Source organism: Cannabis sativa, chromosome 9 (genome assembly GCF_029168945.1).
Source record: "Cannabis sativa cultivar Pink pepper isolate KNU-18-1 chromosome 9, ASM2916894v1, whole genome shotgun sequence".
In the NCBI taxonomy this organism is placed as follows: domain Eukaryota; kingdom Viridiplantae; phylum Streptophyta; class Magnoliopsida; order Rosales; family Cannabaceae; genus Cannabis; species Cannabis sativa.
Window position 1 is genome coordinate 27,315,094 of NC_083609.1, and position 25,168 is coordinate 27,340,261.

Below are 25,168 nucleotides of genomic sequence, written 5' to 3' on the forward strand. Positions count from 1 at the left end.
TCCACCTCTCTTAGGCATGTTGGAAGCTTTTGATCTAGGATCTTGGCAATTCTACTGTTGAAAATTTACAGAAAGATTCTCAAGAGACACCCAAGCCTCTTCCCTTTTAAATTGCAAAAATTTTCCAGTGTGCATTGATTGTACTATTTGTCAGTTTGAGAGAGATAATCGATCATAAAAGTATTTGGCCAATCTCTATTTTTCAAAATCATGGTGTGGACATTTTAGCAATAAATCTTATCTTTCCAAATATTCATAAAATTCTTCGTGATCTTTCTGATAAAATTTAGAGATTTCTCTCCTAATATTATCTGTTTAAGACACGAGAAAAATTTAGACAAAATTTATTAACTAATTCATCTCAAGTAGAAATAGATTGGGCTGGGAGTGAATTTAACTAGGCTTTAGACTTATCTTTTAGTGAGAATGGAAAAATTCTAAGCCTAACAGATTAATCAGAAAAATTTTGAAATCAAAAAGTAGAACAAATTTATAAAAAAACCTTTCATATGTATATATGGATCCTCTCTATTGAACTCATAAAAAGATAGAAAAAGTTGAATTATGGAAGGTTTCAACTTAAAATGTATAGCATTTGTTTCAGGAAAAATAATGCATGATGGGAGACTAGTAGAAATGGGAGAAAAATGATCAATGAGAGTTTTTTCTTCCACATTTACTTGATTTAGTTCCATGATGTCAAAATTTTCACTTTTAATATCAACCCACGATAATTTTCTTTTAACCAATAATTTTTAGAATTTCGTTCCCAGGGAATCATACACCAAGTATTATAAAAAATAAAATAACAAAAAAATTAGGAGGCAGTGCCTACCATTTAAGCTCGTAAATAAAGACTAAATTTAAAATATAGTAAAAAATAAATAATATGTATATATTTGATAGAAATATAAATATTAATATTAATATATGTGCATAAATAAAGACTCGATAATAAATACATAGATAAATAATTATATATGAAAAAAATATTAATATTAATATTAATATAAAGTGTACAATTTAAAGGCAGAAGTATAAATAATTATATATAACAAAATTATAAATATTAATTATAATTATAATTAATAATATACATTTATTTTATAATATATATTATTAAGAAAACTAGAACTGTTAACTAAGGTTTGCATGTTTGATAGCTATTCTAAGTGATTAGGGTGGACCATCTTATGGTCATTAAGATAAGAAAGTGTTTGTTTGAATAAATACTACTTTTCTAAGAATACGACTAAGTCTGAAAAACATAGTAGCAAAGTAGAGGAGATATTTTTTCTTGATTTCAAAGTGTTCTATTATTTTATTCATATAAGATGGTCCCACTGCATCGTTGTCTTGACACAATCGATGAGGTTAATACCACTTATGTTCTTAGATAGTATGTCACGGTACCTTATCGTAGTGGGAGGGTTTCAATGAACTCACCCTGTTATGACTTGGGAGACACTTGTGATTAAAATCCATTGTTAGTTTAAACAGGTAATGGATAGTAAGAATAATGAACTAAGAAGTAAAGCCAAGAGAACTATGGTTAAAACCATTCATATGGAACAACCAAAAGTTTTCTATTACAAGGACAAGAAAGGAAATTTTAAAAATAAGTCTATTCAATGGACTTAACAAAACTTCTTGTTCTTAGTGTTAAAGGTTTGAATTTATCTAAACCTATGGCTTGTGATATACCTGGTTATTTAATTACTCTAGTGCGAGCAACTTACTTAAGTAAGATGCTAGAGCATTTTTCTAATGGCAATCTATAGAAGCTTCTCGATTTGGAGATGTAGATTTTATTTATCTAAGAAAAAGTCTCAACTATTCCAGAAAAGATAAAGGCCACAGGAAGAATTCCTTAGGATCAACAGTGAGAGGTCTCAAATATGCTTTGCTATGCATTAGACTAGACACCTACTGTTGAGTGGGAGAAATGAGTAGGTATCAGATTAATCCAGAAAAGGAACATTGGAAGATAATCAAGTAAATCTTAAGATCAAGAAAAGAAACTATATGTTAGTCGATAAGGGTGGTATTTTAATACTCTTAGACTACACCAAATTAGGTTTCTAGACTTGCATTGATGCTATAAATGTTGGAATATGTTTTACAAGGATCTAGATTTACTACCATGTATGTTATTTAACATCCTAAATATGAATTTCTAAAACAATGTAATTTAAACACATATAAAGTTTGAGAAACCTTACATTGGGTGCAGTGGAATTAAATGACTCATTCCGCTCAGATCTCTAACCCTTGTATCCTTTCTGTAGCAGAGTATCACCAAGATCTGAGCCCGATTCTCCTTCTCTTGAATTTGGATTCTTCACAGTCTTACACACTATGATTGAGTACCACTTGATGTGTGTGGGCACTTACTCTATCACTATAAGGTTCGAAATAGAAGAGAGAAAGAGAGATGAAGGATTCGAATGGCATAGAGAAGATGGCTCAAAATTTTGACTGAAGGCAAGTGTTTTCATCATCTTTCAATTTGAGGCCATCACTATCTATTTATAGGAATCCAAGTAGGTTTAGGTTTGAATTATTTGGCATGAAAAAATGATAAAATAAATGGTAAAATAGCCCTTAACTGGCCGGCCATGGATGTGGGCCCCCACTTTGCAATTTTACTATTTTTCAACTATTTATCTTATTTTCTCAAAAGTACCATTTTTCAAATTTAACCACTTAAATGTCCAAACTATTTATTTAATAATTAAAACTAATTATCAAATAAAATTGTCATTTAACATATTTATCAATTAGACTTAATAAAGTCTCTTAATTAACAAATAAACCCTAGAATCTCTTTTCTTTACAATTAAGCCCCAGCTTAGTGAAAAATTCATAAACTAGACATAGTCTAATTTTAGAATTATAATTGATTAATTAAAATCAATTAACTGAGTCTTACAAGTAGTATTGTCTCAACTAGTATGGGGACCATGGGCCTATACAACCGATCTTCCAATAAGCAGAACTAGAATTTACCAAGTAAATTCCCTAACTTATTAATTCCTCATTGCATCCACCATAGAACTTGGAATTGCACTCTCAGTTATATAGAACGCTCTATATGTTCCACGATATAGATACGCTATAAACATTTAACCATCGTTCTAATCCCAATAATCAAAGATCCTCTATAGATGATTTACGCCGAGTTGGGACAGATTTACCATGTAATATCCGCTAACTCCGAAAGGGTATTTTTGTAATACCATTTACTGCCTATGATATCAAATGGAATAGGTTTTATTATTTATTGGTTGCTGTAGGTATTTATTATAATTATTGGTGATTAATTAACTATTTATTTGGACTTTAATAAGAATAAATAGTATTTTAGTAAATTTTACGTAAAAATGTGTTGTATGAATTCATGTTTTACGTTAAGAATGTTTGTTTGAGTCCATGTAATATGTTTGTGTGAATCAAAATAATAAATGCTTATGTATGGTGTGTCATGCAAGTAAAATGGACCTATGTGTTACGTATTTTTTTACGTAAGTTTCTGTATGAGTTTAGAGATTCATACTTGAATGTATTTTGAGTGTATTGTTGTGTTAATGAATGTCTAGGATCTTGTTCTCAACAAGGAAATTCGTTGAGGTGCTCGAGGTAGCAAGTGTGGTCTTAGCAACTGAGGTAAGAAGAGTGGACATCTGTACACAGGGTGTATGTTATGCATACAACTTGGGTTGGTTTGTTATTTAATTTGATAGTGTTGTGATTTCCTTATATTTTGTGAGCATCATTAGCATGAGAATAATATTAGGGTCTTGCTGCTTGTGTGAGCATAACACTTGCAGGTTATAACATTATCATGGGTGAGTACAACTTATGGTAATTAATTGCCCTGTTGGATGCCAAGTGTGAGAATAACACAAGGCAGGGTAGGTTACCTCATGTCTGATCAACATGAGAGAATAGTTGATTATCGTATGTGAGTATAATGTGCGGTATGAGACTTGATGTGTGCATGTGAGAACAACATGCGTTGTGGATATATTTATGGAATGTGAATTACTGTTGATTAATATAAAATAGCAAATTATGTCAAGTAACTAGTTAGGAGGGTTATGTCCTACATAGCTCTTCTTACTGGGCGTTAGCTCACGGGTACTCTGTGTGCAGGTAAGGGTAAGGCTAAGCAGTGAGAATGAAGAGCTCGAGGCGTGGACCGCATGTTAGGGGGAAATTTGGCACGATGTTTGCTTTTAATGTTTTTAACTGCTAAACATTTTGGAACTATTATTTTGATTTAACTAGTTCTTATTTAAGTTTACAGTACTAAAAGAATTTTGTTTTAAACAATGAGATCTCATGCTTGGATATTTTTCAATAAAGAAGTATTTGTTTGTCTTTATCTTATTAAATTGTTTTATACGGACTATCCTATGTGACATCTCGGGAAATAGGGGTGTTACAATATGGTATCAGAGCCAGGTTCGGTCCTAAAGAATGTGGTTAGCCCTAACATGTAAAGTTCACCGCCATGAGACGAGCTCGACTCACTGTACTGTAAGTGGTTATTACTTATAATTAAGTTGCCTTAAATTTCTGCATGCGAGAGGGTAACATTATTTTCATGTAAAATTGATGATCAAAATGATCTTGATGTGTATTAGTTTGTGTGGTTCAGGAGTTTAGAAATGCCTCCTAGAAGGTCAGTTAGAGTGGGTCGAGGTCGACGTCGAGGCCAAGGCCAAGGCCGAGATGATGGAGGGATCAATGAACCACCTCAAGCACCACAGGGATGGGAAGAGCGCATTGCCGCACTGGAAGGAATCATTCATAGGCAGGATGAAGAACTTTGTCGAGTCGAGACGTCAGGAGGCCGCCGGTCAAATAAGGCGGGATGCGAGAAAATAGAGACCCACCGCACAGGGTGGTATATCCTGCTATAGAGGCTAGACATGAGTTGTTAGCGAGAGAGATTTCGGAAACAACACCCACGAGCTTGAGGGAGGCATAGACCGGTAGTGGGCGAGGAGTGGATAAGTCGCATAGAAAGCATTTTGCGGATGCTAAGGGTGGATGGGAATGGCCAGGAGTGAAGTGTGCATCTTACATGCGAGGAAAGATGCTCGTATGCAGGGTGGGAGGTGGTGGAACAAACAAAGGATGTAGATACCATGAGGCCAGGGACGATTTCAAAAGGGTCTTTAATGAGAAGTATTATAACTCGGCGAGTTCGCGGCAAAGGTCGATGAATTCTTGGGTTAGTCCAAGGGGAGTCTTCTTGTGCGAGTATGCACAAAAATTTGATAGATTGGCGAAATTTGCTCCGGATGCGGTACCCCTGCGATAGAGTGCGAGCACATCGATTTGTGGAAGGCACGAAACCAATGGTTGCTCGAGATGTGGAAATTGTGTCAAGGGGTCAATTCGGCTATGCTCAAGTTGTCGAAATGGCTCTTACGAGTGGCGGAGTGAAAACAAAATTTGGAAGGAAAATGCGCCGGGGAGAGAATCTAAGAAAGGTGGAGCCAATTCTAATGACCACGAAACGGGGGACGGGACCGGTCCGGGCAGCCAAGTCAAGACAAGAGGTACAAAAGTGATAACGACCAACGATTTAATGGCGGCGGTGGGCGAAACATTCCGGAATGCCCTAAATGTACCAAACGTCATCTCGGCGAGTGTCGCGCAAAAGCATGCTACAAATGTGGAAAAGAAGGACACATCAAACGCAATTGCTTGTGGGGACGGGGCGGGAATAGAGCGGAGACCCAAGAAAGATGACAAGTATGTTCCGGCCGAGTTTTTGCCATCACTCAAGCGGCCGAGGCCGGTCCTTCGGTTGTATCGGGTCGATTCTTATGGCCAACACCACTTGTAAAGTTTTGTTTGAGTATGGTGCAACTCATTCCTTTATTGCTAGCACAATTGTAAATCATATAAATGCAAGTGAATTATTCTTGTGGGGTTTGGGACCATGTTACCATGCAGGGAGGTTGTAATCTCTAGAAGTTGGCTTAGGGGTATACATCGGGATAGATGGTAGAGAATTATTTGTAGACGATTGTATTAGATTTATTTGATTTTGATGTAATCTTGGGCATGGATTTTCTTACCAAATATGGAGCATCAATTATTTGCAAGCAAAAGAAAGTTGTTTTCACACGAAGATGGAGAGACTTTCGAGTTCGGGGGGTAGGAAAGAAACCCCGCACTCCTATTATTTCGGCAATGAAGGTGGGCAACTATTGCGGCGTGGGTGCTTAGGGTATCTAGTTAATGTGGTTGATGACACCAAGAAAATTGAAAGAAAGCGGAGGAAACACGGTAGTTCTTTGAGTTTCTTGATGTATTTCCGGAAGGAGTTACCGGGTTACCACCACACGGAGAAATCGAATTTGTGATAGAATTAGTGCCGGAACGGCACGGTTCCCGCGCACCATATAGGATGGCACCATCGGAATTGAAAGAACTCAAAATACGAGTTGGAAGAATTGCTTAAGTTAGGGTTTATCGAGACCTAGCTACTCTCAGTGGGGCGCACCGGTTCTATTTGTTAAAAAGAAAGACGGTACTATGAGAATGTGCATAGATTACGAGAATTGAACAAGGTGACTATAAAGAATCGGTACCCAGAGGATTGACGACTTGTTTGACCGGCTTCAAGGGAAAAAGGTGTTTTCTAAGATTGATCTTCGTTCGGGGTATCATCGGCTAAGAATCAAAAATGAAGATATACGAAGACTGACCTTGAACGAGATACGGGCATTATGAGTTCATGGTGATGTCATTTGGACTTACAAATGCCCCGGCTGACTTTATGGACCTCATGAACCGAGTCTTCAAGGAATATACGGGATCGGTTTGTCATTGTATTCATAGATGATATCTTGATTTATTCTAAGACGAGAGGAGGAACATGAGGAGCACTTACGCTTGACCTTACGACGGCGAGAGAACATCAATTGTATGCCAAGTACAAAAAATGTGATTTACGGTTGTCGAGGTTGCATTTTTGGGCCACATTGTCACTAACGGGGGAATAAAAGTAGATCACTGCTAAGGTTCTTTGCGGTGAAAGAATGGCCTAGACCAAAGACCGCCTCGAGAGGTTCGAAGCTTTTGGGTTTAGCAGGCTATTATAGAAGGTTTGTTGAGGGGTTCTCAAAGATAGCCACACCCTTAACAAAATTAACTAGGAAGAATCTAAAATTTTCACAGGTCGGACAAGTGTGAGCAAAGCTTCCAAGAGTTGAAGAATAGACTTATCTCGGCACCAATCCTCGGTTTACCAACGGAAGAGGACGAGTTTGCGGTATATTGTGATGCATCTAAACAAGGGTTGGGTTGTGTTCTAATGCAAGAAGGGAAGGTAATTGCTTACGGCTTCAAGGCAATTAAAAGAATACGAACAGAGATACCCGACACATGACCTAGAGTTAGCGCGGTGGTTTTTGCACTAAAAATGCGGCGTCATTATCTCTATGGAGTGAAATGTGAAATCTACCGATCATAAGAGTTTAAAGTACTTTTTCACCCCGGAGAGAGTTAAACATGAGGCGAGAGGAGATGGTTGGAGCTAGTCAAAGACTACGGCTTGCGAGATAATGTACCATCACGGTAAAGCCAATGTGGTAGCGGATGCACTCAGTAGTAGAGGTCCGGACTAGTTTCCACTTTTACAAGGAGTATCAAGGGAATTAGTGGAAGACATGGAACGAGCTGGTATAGAGTTTATTACGGGGCAACTTGCAAAGGTCACACTTCAATCCACTTTGTGAGAAAGAATTAAGGAGGGGCAGACGACCGATCAAAAGCTCGGTGAACTAAAGCGAAATTTTGAATAGTAACGCCAAAGATTATGAAATATCGGACACGGGATTAATTCGGTTCAAGGGACGAATTTATGTGCCCGATAATGATGAGCTCAAGAAGGGGATATTGGTAGAAGCTCATACTACACCTTATTCAGTTCATCCCGGGACCACTAAAATGTACCATGACCTAAAAGCATTGTATTGGTGGCCTGGTATGAAAAAGGATGTAGTTGAATTTGTGGCCAAATGCTTAACATGTCAACAAGTTAAAGCAGAGCATCAAAGACCAGCGGGATTATTACAACCACTGAAGCTCCCTGAATGGAAGTGGGAAGACATTTCCATGGATTTTGTGACTGGGTTACCTAAGACTACAAAGCAACATGACGCCATTTGGGTAGTCGTCGATAGGTATACAAAATCTGCCCATTTTCTACCAGTACGCATGACTTACTCCATGGACCATTTCTTTGAACTTTATGTGAATGAGATTGTGAGATTACATGGGGCACCGTATTCTATTGTTTGTGATCGAGATGCTCGGTTCACTTCATCTTTTGGGAAAGCTTACGAGAGCGAATGGGAACTCGATTGAAGTTCGGCCATATCATCCGAGAGACAGATGGTCAGACTGAGAGAACAAATCAGATCTTGGAAGATATGTTGAGGGCATGTGTGATAGACTTCCAAGGATCATGGAGCAAATACCTGCCTTTGATTGAATTTTCTTACAACAACAGCTATCAGTCTACTATCGGGGTAGCACCCTATGAGATGTTGTATGGAAGAAAATGCAGGTCTCCACTGCATTGGGATGAGTTGGGAGAGAACAAACTCCTAGGGCCAGATGCAGTTCATCACACCAACGAAGCTATTCAGAAGATCAGGGCTAGAATGATCACAGCTCAGAGCAGACAAAAATCTTACGCAGACCTGTAGCGGAGGGACATTGAGTTCGGAGTGGGTGATCATGTGTTTCTTCGAGTGACACCACGAAAAGGACTCTCAGTAAAGAGATTTGGTAAGAGAGGGAAACTAAGTCCTAGATATGTTGGTCCATTTCAGATATTGGATAGAGTGGGCAGTGTAGCTTATAGAATAGCTTTACCGCCATCATTATCTGGGGTGCACAATGTATTTCATGTATCTCAACTCCGGAAATATGTGTCAGACCCATCGCATGTTTTGAGCTATGAAAGGCTCTTGGGTTTGCAGGAAGATTTGTCCTACAATGAACGTCCGGTAAAGATTCTTGATCAAAAGGATAGGATTTTGAGAAATAAGACAATTACCTTGGTGAAAGTCCTATGGAAAAACAGCGTGGTTGAGGAAGCTACTTGGGAGCTAGAGTCTGATATGCGAGAACAATATCCAAAATTATTTGAGTAAAATTTCGGGACGAAATTTTCTTTTAGAGGGGGATAATTGTAATATGCGCTAAATCCGAAAGGGTATTTTTGTAATACCATTTACTACCTATGATATCAAATGGAATAGGTTTTATTATTTATTGGTTGCTGTAGGTATTTATTATAATTATTGGTGATTAATTAACTATTTATTTGGACTTTAATAAGAATAAATAGTATTTTAGTAAATTTTACGTAAAAATGTGTTGTATGAATTCATGTTTTACGTTAAGAATGTTTGTTTGAGTCCATGTAATATGTTTGTGTGAATCAAAATAATAAATGCTTATGTATGGTGTGTCATGCAAGTAAAATGGACCTATGTGTTACGTATTTTTTACGTAAGTTTCTGTATGAGTTTAGAGATTCATACTTGAATGTATTTTGAGTGTATTGTTGTGTTAATGAATGTCTAGGATCTTGTTCTCAACAAGGAAATTCGTTGAGGTGCTCGAGGTAGCAAGTGTGGTCTTAGCAACTGAGGTAAGAAGAGTGGACATCTGTACACAGGGTGTATGTTATGCATACAACTTGGGTTGGTTTGTTATTTAATTTGATAGTATTTTAGTAAATTTTACGTAAAAATGTGTTGTATGAATTCATGTTTTACGTTAAGAATGTTTGTTTGAGTCCATGTAATATGTTTGTGTGAATCAAAATAATATCTTTACCAAGATCAATATTGGTCCCAGTCCAATGTATACTCCATACATCCGAAACTAGCATACTTTCCCAATGTCCTGAAAAGAACATAACACTTATCCAAGGTGTAAGTTGTTGGAAATTATTCTACCAGGATCTTAGATCTACTCACAAGTATGTTGATTAACACCCTAAATATGAACTTTCTAAAACGATGAAATAAATACATATAAAGTTTAGTAAACCTTACATTGGGTGCAACGGAATATAATGACTCCTACCGTTCAAATATCTAGCCCTTGATTCCTTTCTGTAGCAGAGCATTATCAATATCTGAACCTGGATCTCTTTCTCTCCTTCTTTAGTGCTGAAACTCCTTCTTGCTGAAAGTCTTTCTTCACGATCTTCCTCACTATGATTGAGGTATCACTTGCTGTGTGTGGGCACTACTCTAATCACTAAGTATTTCGAAATCTTAAGGAAGAAGAGAGAGAGAGAGAGAGAGTGGTCGGCCAAGAATAGAGAGAGAGGCTCAGGTTTTTCTGAATGAAAAGTGTGAAAGTTAAGTGTAAATTTCCTGAAGCCTTCACTATCTATTTATAGCATTCCACTAGGGTTAGGTTTGAATTATTTGGCATTAAAATAATGAAGATATCAGAGGATAATTCCTATAAAAGTCGTCGGCCATGCAATGTGGATTTGGGCCTCACTTTTTACAATTTTGTAGTTTTATCTTTTCTGCATCTGATTTTCTCAAAAACGCCAATTTTCTAATTCAACCATTTAAATGTCAATTCTAACTATTTAATAACTATAAATAATATTGTTATTTATCATATTTATTAATTGAACCATACAAAGTATCATAATTAACAAATATGCCCCTAAGACTATTTCTTTACAGTTTCGCCCTTACTTAGTGAAAAAATTCACAAATAGACATAGTCTAAATCGAGAATTATAATTGATTAATCAAAACCAATTATATGAGTCTTACAAGAAATATTATCTCAACTAGTGGGGGGACCATGGGTCTATATAACCGAGCTTCCAATAAGTAGATCAAGAATTTATAACCTAAATTCACTGACTTATTAATTCCTCATTGAATCCAAGCATAGAACTTAAAATTGCACTCTCAGTATATAGAATGCTCTATATGTTCCACCATATAGACACATCATTAATTATCCATTGTTATAATCCTAATTTGATCAATGATCCTCTATATGAATGATATACACTGTAAAGGGATTAGATTACCGTTACACCCTACAGTGTATTTAATCCTTAAAACACTGAACTCCGTATAAATGATATTTTAGCTTATGTGAAATGAGTACTCCACCATTTATTTTAGTTTGCTCAAGCTCGAAGGAGATCATCCTTTACTTACTATTCGCCAAATAGAAGCTATAGATTCCATGTTTATGTTAGCGCTCCCACTCAATTGCACTACTGTGTTCCCAAAATGTACGTATCACCCTGACCCAAAAGTAGGCTTAACTAACAAATCAAAGAACACGAATAGCCTCTTGAGATTGAGCCTAATCATAACAGGATTCAGATCATTTGATCTAGGATCAACTAGGCGATATTGACTTGAATAGATATTATAGTAAGTTTAATAAATCTAAGTCAAAGTTCAATATCGGTCCCTTCCGATGCATACTCCATGCATCCAACATGAGTTTTACTTTAACCAATGCTCTAGAAAGAACATAGCATTTCTCCAAATGCAAGTAAACTCTGTTGTAGATTATCATATCAGTAAAACCCTGTGTCTGATAAATCTAGGAAAATTTATTCACATAGTCATATTTACTTTCCAAAGTGTTGACGACACAATAAACAGGATCAAGTATGTGAAAAGGGTTTCCGATGAATTTATACATTATGTACATATAATCATGAAATAAATCATGTGAACCATGTAACATTAAATGTTATTTCTAATCTATATTAATAAGGAAATCTGATTATATTGAAATGAGTTTTATTTAGGGCATAAATCCTAACAAACTCCCACTTGCACTAATATAAAACAAAAAAGTGCATTCAAATAATATCAACACTTTGATATACAAATCAAGTGTAGTAGTAGTAAACTCCTCGTAATAGGATCTGACAGGTTGATTTAACCACAACCTTTTCTCCACCATTACTCTTCCTTAATCACAAAATCATTGATAATGTGAAATTCCTCTCTATATGTCCACTCTTTTTGGGATACTGGATTCTATACCTTTGACAACTACTTTTGGTTAATCAGGAAATAACACTAGTAGTTAAGGCAATTTGGAATGGTGCCAAAGATGTATAGAACTTTCCTCAGACTGAATAAGTACCTTTCCTGCAACTTTAACATTCAGTCCCTTTCTGGTAGACCTAGAGACTTCAGATAGGTTTTTACACTTCTCCAAAATCACTATTCTACCCCCAGAGTAATCACCATCTTATCAGAAAGATTTTCTAGCACAAAGGCAAATTTCGAAATCTGATGTGGTGTAGTCTAAGAGTTTTAAACACACCCTTATAAACTAACATATAGTACCTCTTCTTTATCTTAAGATTTACCCTATTGTCTTCCAATGTTATTCTCCTGGATTAATCTGATACATACTCATTACTCCCACTCAACAGCAGGTGTCTGGTCTAAGGCATACAAAAGCATATCTGAGACCTCTCACTGTTGATATAAGAAATTCTTTCATGGCTTTATCTTTTCTGGAATAGTTGAGACTTTTCCTTAGATAAATAAAATCTATGCCTAGAAGTCGAGAAGCTTCTATAGATTGTCATTAGAAAGAAAATGCTTTAGCATCTTACTAAAGTAAGTTGCTTGCATTAGAGTAAGTAATTACCAGGTATACCATAAGCCATAGGTTTAGATAAACTCAAACCTATAATACTAGGAACAGGAAGTTTTGTTAAGTCCATTGAATAGATTTATACACGAAACTTCCTTTTATGTCCTTGTAATAGAAAGTTTAGGTTACTCCATGTGAATGGATTAAACCATAGTTCTATTGGCTTTCTTCTTAGTTTCTTATCTTGACAGTCCATTACTTGTTTAAACTCACAATGGATTTTAATCACTAGTGGCTTCCAAGTCATAAGAAGATGAAGTTCCTAGAAACTCTCCCACTACGACAAGGTACCGTGAATTATGTCTAAGAAAACTAAATAGTATTAACCTCTTTGGTTGTGACAAGACAACAGAGGCAGTGGGATCATCATATGTCATATAAGATGATAGAACACTTTTGGAATCAAGAAAAATATCTCCTTTATTTTCTACTTTATTTTCAGACTTAGTCATTTTCTTAGAAAAGTAGTATTTGTTTAAACAAACACTTTCTTATCTATTGACTATGGGATGGTCCACCCCTAATCACTTAGAATAGCTAACAAACATGCAAACCATGGTTAACAGTTCTAGCTTTTCTTAAGAATTCGATTAGGTCATCCATGAATCTAGTAATGATTAAGTATACAACCATTACATCATTCTGAAATTGTATTACCATAGAAAGACTTAGGCAACGACTAGTAACTAATCATCAATATGCAAATCGAAATTTCTGGGGAGGTAAGTTTGGATATAATTCAAAAATCAATTTAATGATCTTTGAACTGCATATCTACTAAGTATTTCTCCACCCCTATCAGTTTGCAAGATCTTTAACCACTTACCTTCATGGTTTTCCACCATTGCTAGAAATTAAGAAATTTTTCAAACATTTCAAATTTCTTTGCATAAGGTATAATCTAGAGTTATCGTTTTAAGAATACAACGAAAAACTCATATCCACCCCTGAATGTACATCCATCTACGAATGAGATGAACAACTTTCAGTGGATATAGGCATATTAACTCTTTACAGAGATTGATCTTGTCAAAACCACTATGAATAAGATACAAAAGCCATAGATTAATAAAAATGTGGTTGTGTCTTTTTGATGACTTAGGTATAGTTACATCAAAGAGTTCTTAGAATAGTGCAAGTGGATCTTGGTCATAGAATATTAAACTCATATTCTATACTTTAATATACAGTTTTGAATCCATTAATAGAAGATGGATGTTAAACACTTGTGAAAGTGTAACTGTATTGTATTCTGGAAATAGAAATATAAGAAAATTTCTGTTTGGAATCTAAAATTAAAGTCAAAGACTTAAATTTATACCAAATATAATGAGTAATTCTTTCTTGGACCACCACTACTAATTTAAACTCTAAGATTTGCCCATACAAGTAGGAGATTTCTAACATTGAGGATTTATATCATTTTGGGATAGAATTTCGGGAATAAAATCAAAAGTGTCGTTTTATTTCTTAAAAGAAAATAGAATGACATTAAATGATTTATAAACTATTCATCCAATAATATGTTATTGAGCTAATTCGAAATGAATAAGCTAGGAGGAATTAGGATAATTTTGTTGTTTAAATAAGAATCCAACGATGCTTCGATTAGCGAAAGTCAAAGTAATCTTATTTATACAATCTTCTTGTTTCATATCGTAAAAATACTAGTCTAAGGTGTCATCATCTGATGAACAGCTAGATGTTGCATATACAATATTTATCTTTCGAGATCTAACACTATTATGTATGTCTAATGGTGAAAATCCACTAGGGATTTATCTCATTAGATAAACAAACCAAGTTAGACCAACAATGAAGATTCGAAATTAAACTACAACTTAATAACAAAAAATAACATGGTTCAATATAAATTCATACACAATTAAGGAATTATTAAACATATAGCAAGTAGGAATGACAAGTGAAAATACTAAAACATACAATCCTAAATAATTTCCAAAGTTTTCAACAAACTGATATCAGTGTCCCGTTTAGGCGAGAGTCAAAGTTACCATCCATTGAATAGAGTTGTCAGCTCATCTAAAATGTTAAACATTCTAGCAACCTTTTACTCGATCAAGATTGGATTTCAGCGTTGTCCTGTTTAGGCGAGAGTGAAGGCAATTCTATCTTATGAGCTTCCACCATTGTTTCATAATTTGCAAGTCAAATATGGTCGCCACCATTAGGGTGATCCATACCATATAAAACACTTACAAACTACTTATCTTTCGAGATTAAACGGTGCGAAATTGCTAATGAACGTTCCTCCATTAGGGAGGATTACTCACTAAAACAAACGCGATGTAAAACCAACAATGGAGATCGAATATCTTAATAATAAGGCTCATTATTTAAAATGTATTTTTATTATTATTTATAATAAAATATATTCATTAAATATCGAATTTAGAATTAAAATTCTAAATTAAAATTTAATTTATTATTTATAAAATTATACTTGGATGGTGATTAAAATAAGTTGAATTATTTTCATCTCAGTAGTAATTTTGATATATAAATATTAAGAAAATTATTTAAGTTGTATTAATTTAAATTAATTTGCAACTCAAAATAAATTTTCATGAGAATATATTTATTGTATTTTGAAAAAAAAAAGTATAAAACTTTATATTTTCGAAATACTTAAATAATAATTACTTAGAAAAATATTTCAAACAAAAATATCACCTATCTAGATTTTTCTTTGACTAATTAATTCAATTTCTAATAATATACTTTAATTCATTTATTTTAAATTAATCAATAAATGAAAAAATCATTGATTTAAGTTGGTCCAAGAATTAATTAAAATAAATAATTAATTTACAACTTAATCTATTTTTCAAGATAAATTCAAAATCATCTTGCATTATGAAATGCAATTTCAAAAATTGATTAATAAAATAAAGAAAAAAAATATATTTTGAAAATTATTTAAATTTAGTTGAAAAAATAAATTTCAACTAAAAATAATTTTCTATTTAATTAAGTGTCATGAAAAAGAAATATTTAAGTATCATGATGAAAATCAACTTAGATATTTAATTTTCAATTTAATTAAATGTATTAAATTCAAGAAATAAATAATTAAGTGTAGAGAAGGCTTAATTATTAATTTCTAGTTTAATACTAGGAAAAAATATACTTAAAATAAATTGTACCAAAATTAATTATTTATATAATTAATTTCACAATGTATAATATTTTACTATTTAATATTAGAAATAATAAGTAGTCTAGAAATAACTATCTAGAAAATATCTTATTTGACTAAGTATCTTTTCCACAAAATTTGAAAAAATATCTTGTTTAAGTTGTTTTAGAAGAATCTAAAAAAAAACAACTTAAATATCTTTCAAATTAGATTTAATTAAATTTAAAATTACGTTATAACCACTTAATTTGAAAATATTCCATTTTAAGTTAATATTTGAAAAAATATCAACTTAAAAAATATCTAAAGAATCTTAATAACCAATTCTTAAAATTCCTCAACTTAATTTTGAAATTTTAAATCGAAAAGATATTCAAATTTAAGTTGATTAGTTAGAGATAACTAAATATCAACTTAAATAGGAATATTTAATGAAAAATCTAAATTAAGCTTCAGAAAGAATCTAGATGGTTATAATTCTATATTTAATTAAAGACAAGAAAATACATATAGTTTAGCTTAGAATAAAAAATTCTTTAAACTATGGTTTTCTTAAATTAATTTCAAAATAAATGAAATTAATTATGTTGCTAATTAATTTTATTAGGTTAAACTAATTTAATTAACCTAGTACAGTTATTCAAATCAGGCAAATGGGCCTTCACAATTGGGGTAGTTCATGTGAGGGGGTGCTGGGTTCAGTATGTCGTACCCACTTCTATGGCTCCCAACTCTCACACAAGGCCCAAAAGAGAGGAATTTAACCTTAAAATGAACAACTGTTATTAATTGAATAGGCCCAAAAGCTAAATGGGCCTAAATAAAATCTATCAAGAACTATGATATTTTATTTAGCAACAACAACCTATATGCATCTATAATAAAATTAAACACATAGGCTCACACAGACACACAATTTGGATGGATCCTATCATGTTGCTAGGTCATACACAGATGAAAGAAGATTGTAAATATACCTGTTACAAATTATTTACTTGACCAAGGGAGCCATGAGTTAAAATCAGATCATTGGATCTGTCAACAAGTTAACCATGGCTATTTGCAATCAAGCAATAATAGGTTTTAAAAACTTACAAACAAGCTAAAACACATACTCCTGCAACAAGGTTAGCTGGATAGTTGGATGTAGGATTTATTTAATTTTAAATAAATAATTTCGAAAAATTAATTAAATAAATAAAAAAAATTATTTTCGAAATTAATATAATAATATTTAAAATTAAACCTAAAATTTTGAAAAATTAGGTTTCAACCAACCTAAATATCATTTCAAAATTTGCTAACTACTTTTAAAATTTAATGTTATTTTATAAATAAAAATTAAAAAAGATAAATAAATATCTTTTTCAGATTTTAAATGTAATTTAAATAAATAAAATAACAAAATTTAAAAGTTAGCAAAATATCTTACATCTATTTAAAATTACATGATTATAGTTATCTTATTTTAAATTTAAATAAGGTCAAATTATTTAAAAAAAAAATAATTTAAAAAATTTAATATCTGACCTTAAATTTAAAATAAGATAAGATATAATCACATTTAAAAATAAGATAGATAATTAAGCAAAAAGATAGATATTTACTATTTTCAAATTCAAATTACACTAATATCATGAATTAAATTAAAAAAAATATTAATTAATTTAATTATGATAATTAGAATTGACTTAGGAATAGTAAATGTATAAATACAGAACTACACAAAAAATCGGAAGTTAAATCCATGAAATAGCATGAAAAATCGAAGAAAAACGAAAAAAATGCGAGGTGTACGGACAGTATGCTGAGCATACATGTCAGCGCGCGCATGGGGTGTGCTAGGGCATGGAACCTCGGCGCAGGGAAGGAATTGCATGATTTCCGCGCGCGTGTCCCTGTTGCAAGATCCCGATTTTTTTTCGAAACTTCAAAAAATCATAACTAATTCAAATTAAATCGAAATAGAATTCTGTAAAAAGGTAACTTGCTTAATTTTTTCCATACTATCCAATAAAAATAATTCCAGAAACAGATATTCAATTATTTTTCACAAAAATCACAAACATCAATCAATCATCATATAACACTCAATACAACATGATACTATCCAAAACATCAAACAATCGTTTTAAAGTCCAAATTTCTTGCAAGCAAATCAATTACCATGGCTCTGAGGCCAGTTATTGGGAATTATTTTACTAGGATCTTAGATCTACTCACAAGTATGTTGATTAACACCCTAAATATGAACTTTCTAAAACGATGAAATAAACACATATAAAGTTTAGTAAACCTTACATTGGGTGCAGCTGAATATAATGATTCCTTCCGTTCAGATATCTAGCCCTTGATTCCTTTCTGTAGCAGAGCATTATCAATATCTGAACCTGGATCTCTTTCTCTCCTTCTTTAGTGCTGAAACTCCTTCTTGCTGAAAGTCTTTCTTCACGATCTTCCTCACTATGATTGAGGTATCACTTGCTGTGTGTGGGCACTACTCTAATCACTAAGTATTTCGAAATCTTAAGGAAGAAGAGAGAGAGAGAGTGGTCGGCCAAGAATAGAGAGAGAGGCTCAGGTTTTTCTGAATGAAAAGTATGAAAGTTAAGTGTAAATTTCCTAAAGCCTGCAATATCTATTTATAGCATTCCACTAGGGCTAGGTTTGAATTATTTGGCATTAAAATAATGAAAATATCAGAGGATAATTCCTATAAAAGTAGCCGGTCATGCAATGTGGATTTGGGCCTCACTTTTTGCAATTTTGCAGTTTTATCTTTTTTGCATCTGATTTTCTCAAAAACGCCAATTTTCTAATTCAACAATTTAAATGCCAATTCTAACTATTTAATAACTATAAATAATTATTAAATAATATTGTCATCTATCATATTTATTAATTGAACCATACAAAGTATCATAATTAACAAATATGCCCCTAAAACTCTTTCTTTACAATTTCGCCCTTACTTAGTGAAAAAATTCACAAATAGAAATAGTCTAAATTGAGAATTATAATTGATTAATCAAAACCAATTATATGAGTCTTACAAGCAATATTATCTCAACTAGTGGGGGGACCATGGGTCTATATAACCGAGCTTCCAATAAGTAGATCAAGAATTTATTGTTGGAAATTATTTTACCAGGATCTTAGATCTACTCACAAGTATGTTGTTTAACACCCTAAATATGAACTTTCTAAAACGATGAAATAAACACATATAAAGTTTAGGAAACCTTACATTGGGTGCAGCGAAATTAAATGACTCCTTCCGTTCAAATCTCTAACCCTTGTATCCTTTCTGTCGCAGAGTATTATCAAGATCTGAACCTGGATCTCTTTCTCTGAATCTTTGATGCTGAAACTCCTTTTGCTGAAAATCTTTCTTCACGATCTTCCTCACTATGATTGAGGTATTGCTTGCTGTGTGTGGGCACTACTCTAATCACTAAGGGGTTTCGAAATACTAAGGAAGAAAAGAGAGAGAGAGAGAGTGGCGGCCAAAGTAGAGAGAGAGGCTCAGGTTTTTCTGAATGAAAGTGTGTAATTTTCCTGAAGCCTTCACTACCTATTTATAGCATTCCACTAGGGTTAGGTTTGAATTATTTGGCATTAAAATAATGAAAATATCAGAGGTAAAACTCCTATAAAAGTGGCCGGCCAAGGCTTATTGGATTTGGGCCTCACTTTTTGCAATTTTGCAGTTTTATCACTTTTGTATCTGATTTTCTCAAAAACGCCAATTTTCTAATTCAACCATTTAAATGCCAATTCTAACTATTTAATAACTATAAATAATTATTAAATAATATTGTTACTTATCATATTTATTAATTGAACCATACAAAGTATCATAATTAACAAATATGCCCCTAATAATTCTTTCTTTACAATTTTGCCCTTACTTAGTGAAAATTTCACAAATAGACATAGTCTAGTTTGAGAATTATAATTGATTAATCAAAACCAATTACATGAGTCTTACAAGAAATATTATCTCAACTAGTGCGGGGACCATGGATCTATATAACAGAGCTTCCAATAAGTAGATCAAGAAATTATCTCTAAAATTCACTAACTTATTAATGCTTCGTTGAATCCACGCATAGAACTTAGAATTGCACTCTCAGTATATAGAATGCTCTATATGTTCCACCATATAGACGCATCATTAGTTATCCATTGTTATAATCCTAATTTGATCAATGATCCTCTATATGAATGATCTACACTGTAAAGGGATTAGATTACCGTTACACCCTACTATGTATTTTATCCTTAAAACACTTGACCCCATTTAAATGATATTTCAGCTTATGTGAAATGAGTACTCCACCATTTATGTTTGTTTGGTCAAGCTCGAAGGAGATCATCCTTTGCTTACTATTCGCCAGATAGAAGCTATAGATTCCATGTTTATGTTAGCGCTCCCACTCAATTGCACTACCGTGTTCCCAAAATGTACGTATCACCCTGACCTAAAAGTAGGCTTAACTAACAAATCAAAGAACACGAATAGCCTTTCAAGATTGAGCCTAATCATAACAGGATTAAGAACCTTTGATCTAGGATCAACTAGGCGATATTGACTTGAATAGATTTTACGGTAAGTTTAATTAATCTAAGTCAAAGTTCAATATCGGTCCCTTCCGATACATACTCCATGCATCCAACCTGAGCTTTACTTTAACTAATGTTCTGGAAAGAACATAGCATTTCTCCAAATGCAAGTAAACTCTTGTTGTAGATTATCATATAAGTAAAACCCTGTGTCTGATAAATCTAGGAAACTTTATTCACATAGTCATGTTTACTTTCCAAAGTGATGACAACACAATAAACAGATCTAGTATGTGAAAAGGGTTTAAGATGAATTTATAAATCAAATAGACAAGCAATTGATAAAGTGAACCAAAACATACACAAATGAATGAAAAATACTTCTGTTTCTTTATTGATGTTGAATAAAATAGATTACATTGAAATGGAGTTTTATTTAGGTCATAAAACCCAACAAACTCCCACTTGCACTAATATAAAACTAATCAGTACATATCAATTAATCCTAAATTGTGACGGTGCTTTTCAAAAGCTGTCACGGCCAAGACTTTGGTAAATGGATCAGCTAGGTTGTCCTCTGTGTCAACTTTCTCAACTAGTACATCCCCTCTTGCCACATATTCTCTGATAATGTGATACTTCCTTTCAATGTGTTTGCTTCTCTTGTGGCTTCGAGGTTCTTTACTGTTTACTATTGCTCCATTGTTATCACAAAGTAGGACCAGAGGCTTTTCCATTCCAGGAACGACACCTATACTGGTGAAGAACTTTCTTTGCCAGACAAGTTCTTTAGCAGCTTCGGCTGCAGCTATGTATTCAGCTTCCATAGTCGAGTCCGATATCGCGGTTTGTTTTGCACTTCTCCAAACCACTGCTCCACCCCCAAGAGTAAACACCATCCCAGATGTAGATTTTCTGTCTTCAAGACTTGCCTGGAAATCTGAATCAGTGTAGCCTATGGGATTTAAAGCACCACCCTTGTAGACTAACACAAGATTCCTTGTACTCTTTAAGTATTTCAAAATATACTTAACTGCATTCCAATGTTCATGTCCTGGATTAGACTGATACCTGCTCACGATTCCAACTGCATAGCAGATGTCAGGTCTAGTGCATAACATTGCATACATTAGACTTCCAACTGCAGAGGCATAGGGATTTTTCGCCATGTCCTCTATCTCTTGAGGATCAGTCAGAGACTGTTCCTTAGATAGACGAATACCATATCTAGAAGGCATGTTTGCCCCATTAGTGTTATTCATGGAGAATCTCTCTAAGACTTTATCTATGTAGGTTGTTTGAGAGAGAGCAAGAGATCTGTTCTTCCAGTTTGTGATAATCTGAATACCAAGAACGTAGGCTGCTTCACCCAAATCTTTCATATCAAATTGAGTGTTGAGCCATTCCTTGATGTGAGTCATTTTCTTGACATTGTTTCCAATAATCAAAATGTCATCAACATAAAGGACCAGGAATACTACTACTTGGTCTTCCTTGAGTTGGTAAACACAAGGTTCATCTTCATTCTAAAGAAAGTCTTAGGTCTTGATTATTTCATCAAACCTTTTGTTCCATGAGCGAGAAGCTTGCTTAAGTCCATAGATAGACCTATTTAATTTGCAAACTTTCTTTTCCTGCCCAGGAAGAACATAACCTTCTGGTTGCTCCATATAGATGGTTTCTTCAAGTACCCCATTAAGGAAGGCAGTCTTGATATCCATTTGCCAGATTTCATAATCGAAAGCAGCTGCTATGGAGAGAAGAATTCGGATGGATTTGAGCATGGCAACAGGACTAAAAGTTTCCTCATAGTCCACGCCTTCTCTTTGGGTATAACCCTTGGCTACAAGTCTAGCTTTAAAAGTTTCGACTTCGCCTCCAGCTCCTCTTTTCTTCTTGTAAACCCACTTGCATCCTATCAGATGATAGTCGTCAGGTGCGCCTACATATTCCCAGACTTTGTTCTTTTTCATGGAATCCATTTCTGAATCCATGCCGGCCGACCATCGTTTCCGTTGCGGACTAGCCATTGCCTGTTTATAGGTTAATGGATCGTCATCAATACCGTCACCTACGACCATATTGATTTCACCATCCAAGCCATAACGAGCTGGTTTTGTTGAAACCCTCCCACTACGACGAGGTGCGGTGATCTTCTGAATAGAAACTTTAGTAGTAGATATCTCAGCTGGTTCAACTGAGGGAGTGGGATTGTCCTCTTCACGTGTGGAGGAGGACGGAACATTGGAAGGACTTAAATCTGATAGCAATTCCTCTAGAACAACTTTACTTTTCGGTTTGTTATCTTTAATATAGTTCTCTTCAAGGAAAGTAGCATTTGTAGAAACAAACACTTTGTTATCCTTGTGACTATAACATAGTCCACCCCTAGTCTCTTTAGAATTTCCGACAAACATGCATACTTCGGTACGTGATTCAAGTTTGCCTTCTTTCTTTCTTAAGACATGAGCAGGGCACCCCCAAATTCTGTAGTGGTGTAAACTAGGTGTACGACCATTCCAAAGTTCGACGGGTGTCTTAGGGACTGCTTTAGATGGAACAACATTTAAAATGTCATTTGCCATCTGAATAGCATATCCCCAGAAGGACGTAGACAGAGTTGAATAACTCAGCATAGACCTAACCATTTCCAAAAGAGTGCGATTTCTTCTTTCTGCAACTCCATTTTGTTGTGGAGTGCCTGGGGCAGTGTATTGGGATTCAATTCCAAGTTCAATTAAATGATCTTTGAAATGCATATCCATATATTCTCCACCCCTATTAGTTCGCAAGATCTTTAATGATTTACCTAATTGGTTTTGAGCCAAAGCATGAAACTCTTGAAACTATTCAAACGTTTTAGATTTCTTTTGTATTAGGTAAAGAAAATTATATCTAGAGTAATCGTCAATGAAAGTGACAAAATACTCATAACCACCTCGGGCTTTGACATTCAAAGGTCCGCAGACATCGGAATGCACTAACCCTAGGGGGATTTTGGCACCTCTCCCTTTGCAGAGAAAGAACGTTTAGTCATTTTTCCTTCAGGCAGGACTCGCATACCGACAGTTCACCTAAGACGACATTTTTCAATGGACCGCCTTTGGTTAGCCTATTGAGTCTATCAAAGCCTATATGACTTAAACGTAAATGCCATAGATAAGTTTGATCATCATTATCAATATCTTTTCTTTTGAGGTTTCTAGGTTTAGCTACATTGAAAAGTTCACTATTTAGTGAGATTTGAGTATTCGGTCTTAAAACATAAAGCCCTTGTTCCATGGTAGCAACACATATTTGAAATCCATTACGAGAAATTGTACAATTTGTACTCAAAAAATTCAATATATAAGATTGTGTTTGCAAACATGAGACACTAATCAAGTTTCTACTAAAGTTTGGAATAAATAAAACATTTTCTAAAATTAAAAATCTTTGTTGAAACTTGATGCGGGCTTTTCCTCTAGCTTTGACCGATACTAACTCGCCATTGCCAACTTTAAGCTTTAACTCTCGTGGAAGCAGATTTTCCCAAGTTTCAAGTAACTGCAGTGAAGAACATACATGGTTAGTAGACCCAGAATCAACAATCTAGACGGATTTGTCGTTCAAAAACAAAAGCATTACCTTCGTTTGAATTGTTTAGAAGCCTGGGACATCGTTCTTCTTGATGTCCCTTTTCTTACAATTCGAACATAGAAGATTATGTCTGATAATTGTACTTGAAGAAGCTTTTTTGCTAGATCCTTCATACCTAGTCCTTTTCCGCTGTTTAGGAATTGCAAACCCAGGGGGACCTATTGCAATTAGATTCCGTTCATGGGCTCGTAATTCTGCTTCGAGCTTGTCCATGTCGGAGGAGTTGAAATTGTTGATCATGTAAGAAATAACAAATTCATTATACTCCGGAGGAAGACTATTAAGGATGAGTTGGACCCATTGTTCTCTTGATAAATCAATTCCTAGTAGATTTTCCTTTTGGAACTTCAGATTCATCATCAACAGGTGCGAGTTTATGCAACTACCAGGATGCATTTTCACACTATAGAGTTCTTTTGCTAAGATATTAACTAGGAGAGGATCGGGGTGAGGGTTATTCATAATGACACTACAACACATCAATAAAACAGAAGTAAGGTTTTGGTTCATAAATTCACACACATGTTCAGAAAATAACAAATAATTACGTATGTTATAGAAATACTAAATCTAACATAGTTTATTTTCCAAGGTCTTTCAACAAACTGATACAGTGTCCCGTTTAGGTGAGAGTCAAAGCATCATCCATTGAATAGAGTTGTCAACTCATCTAAAATGATAACCATTCTAGCAACCTTTTATTCGATCAAGATTGGAATTCAACGTTGTCCCGTTTAGGCGAGAGTCAAGGAAATTCTATCTTATGAGCTTCCACCATTGTTTCATAATTTGCAAGTCAAGTATGGTCGCCACCATTAGGGTGATCCATACCATACAAAACACTCACAAACTACTTATCTTTCGAGATTAAACGGTGCGAAATTGCTAATGAACGTTCCTCCATTAGGGAGGATTACTCACTAAAACAAACGCAATGTAAAACCAACAATGGAGATCGAATGTCTCTCGATTAAAAGCTCATTATTTAAAAAAAATATATGTATTTTGTATAATCATTTTATTCGATATTATAATAATGAAAAATTACAAATTGAAGTTGGTTTAAATAAAAAATCAACTTTA

The 25,168-nt window shown here is 34.1% G+C and overlaps 1 protein-coding gene and 1 non-coding gene across 2 annotated transcripts; both read left to right on the plus strand.

Annotated features, from left to right (window-relative positions):
- Window positions 1-205: 205 nt before the first annotated feature.
- LOC133031627 (small nucleolar RNA R71) lies at window positions 206-309 on the plus strand. The gene has a single exon (XR_009684729.1). It is a non-coding gene; the product is annotated as a small nucleolar RNA R71 (small nucleolar RNA).
- An 8,281-nt stretch (window positions 310-8,590) lies between these two features.
- LOC133031330 (uncharacterized) lies at window positions 8,591-9,188 on the plus strand. The gene is made up of 2 exons (XM_061104812.1): window positions 8,591-8,596; window positions 8,739-9,188. Exons 1-2 carry the CDS (start codon window positions 8,591-8,593, stop codon window positions 9,186-9,188), a joined length of 456 nt encoding a protein of 151 aa, XP_060960795.1.
- The last annotated feature ends 15,980 nt before the right edge of the window (window positions 9,189-25,168 follow it).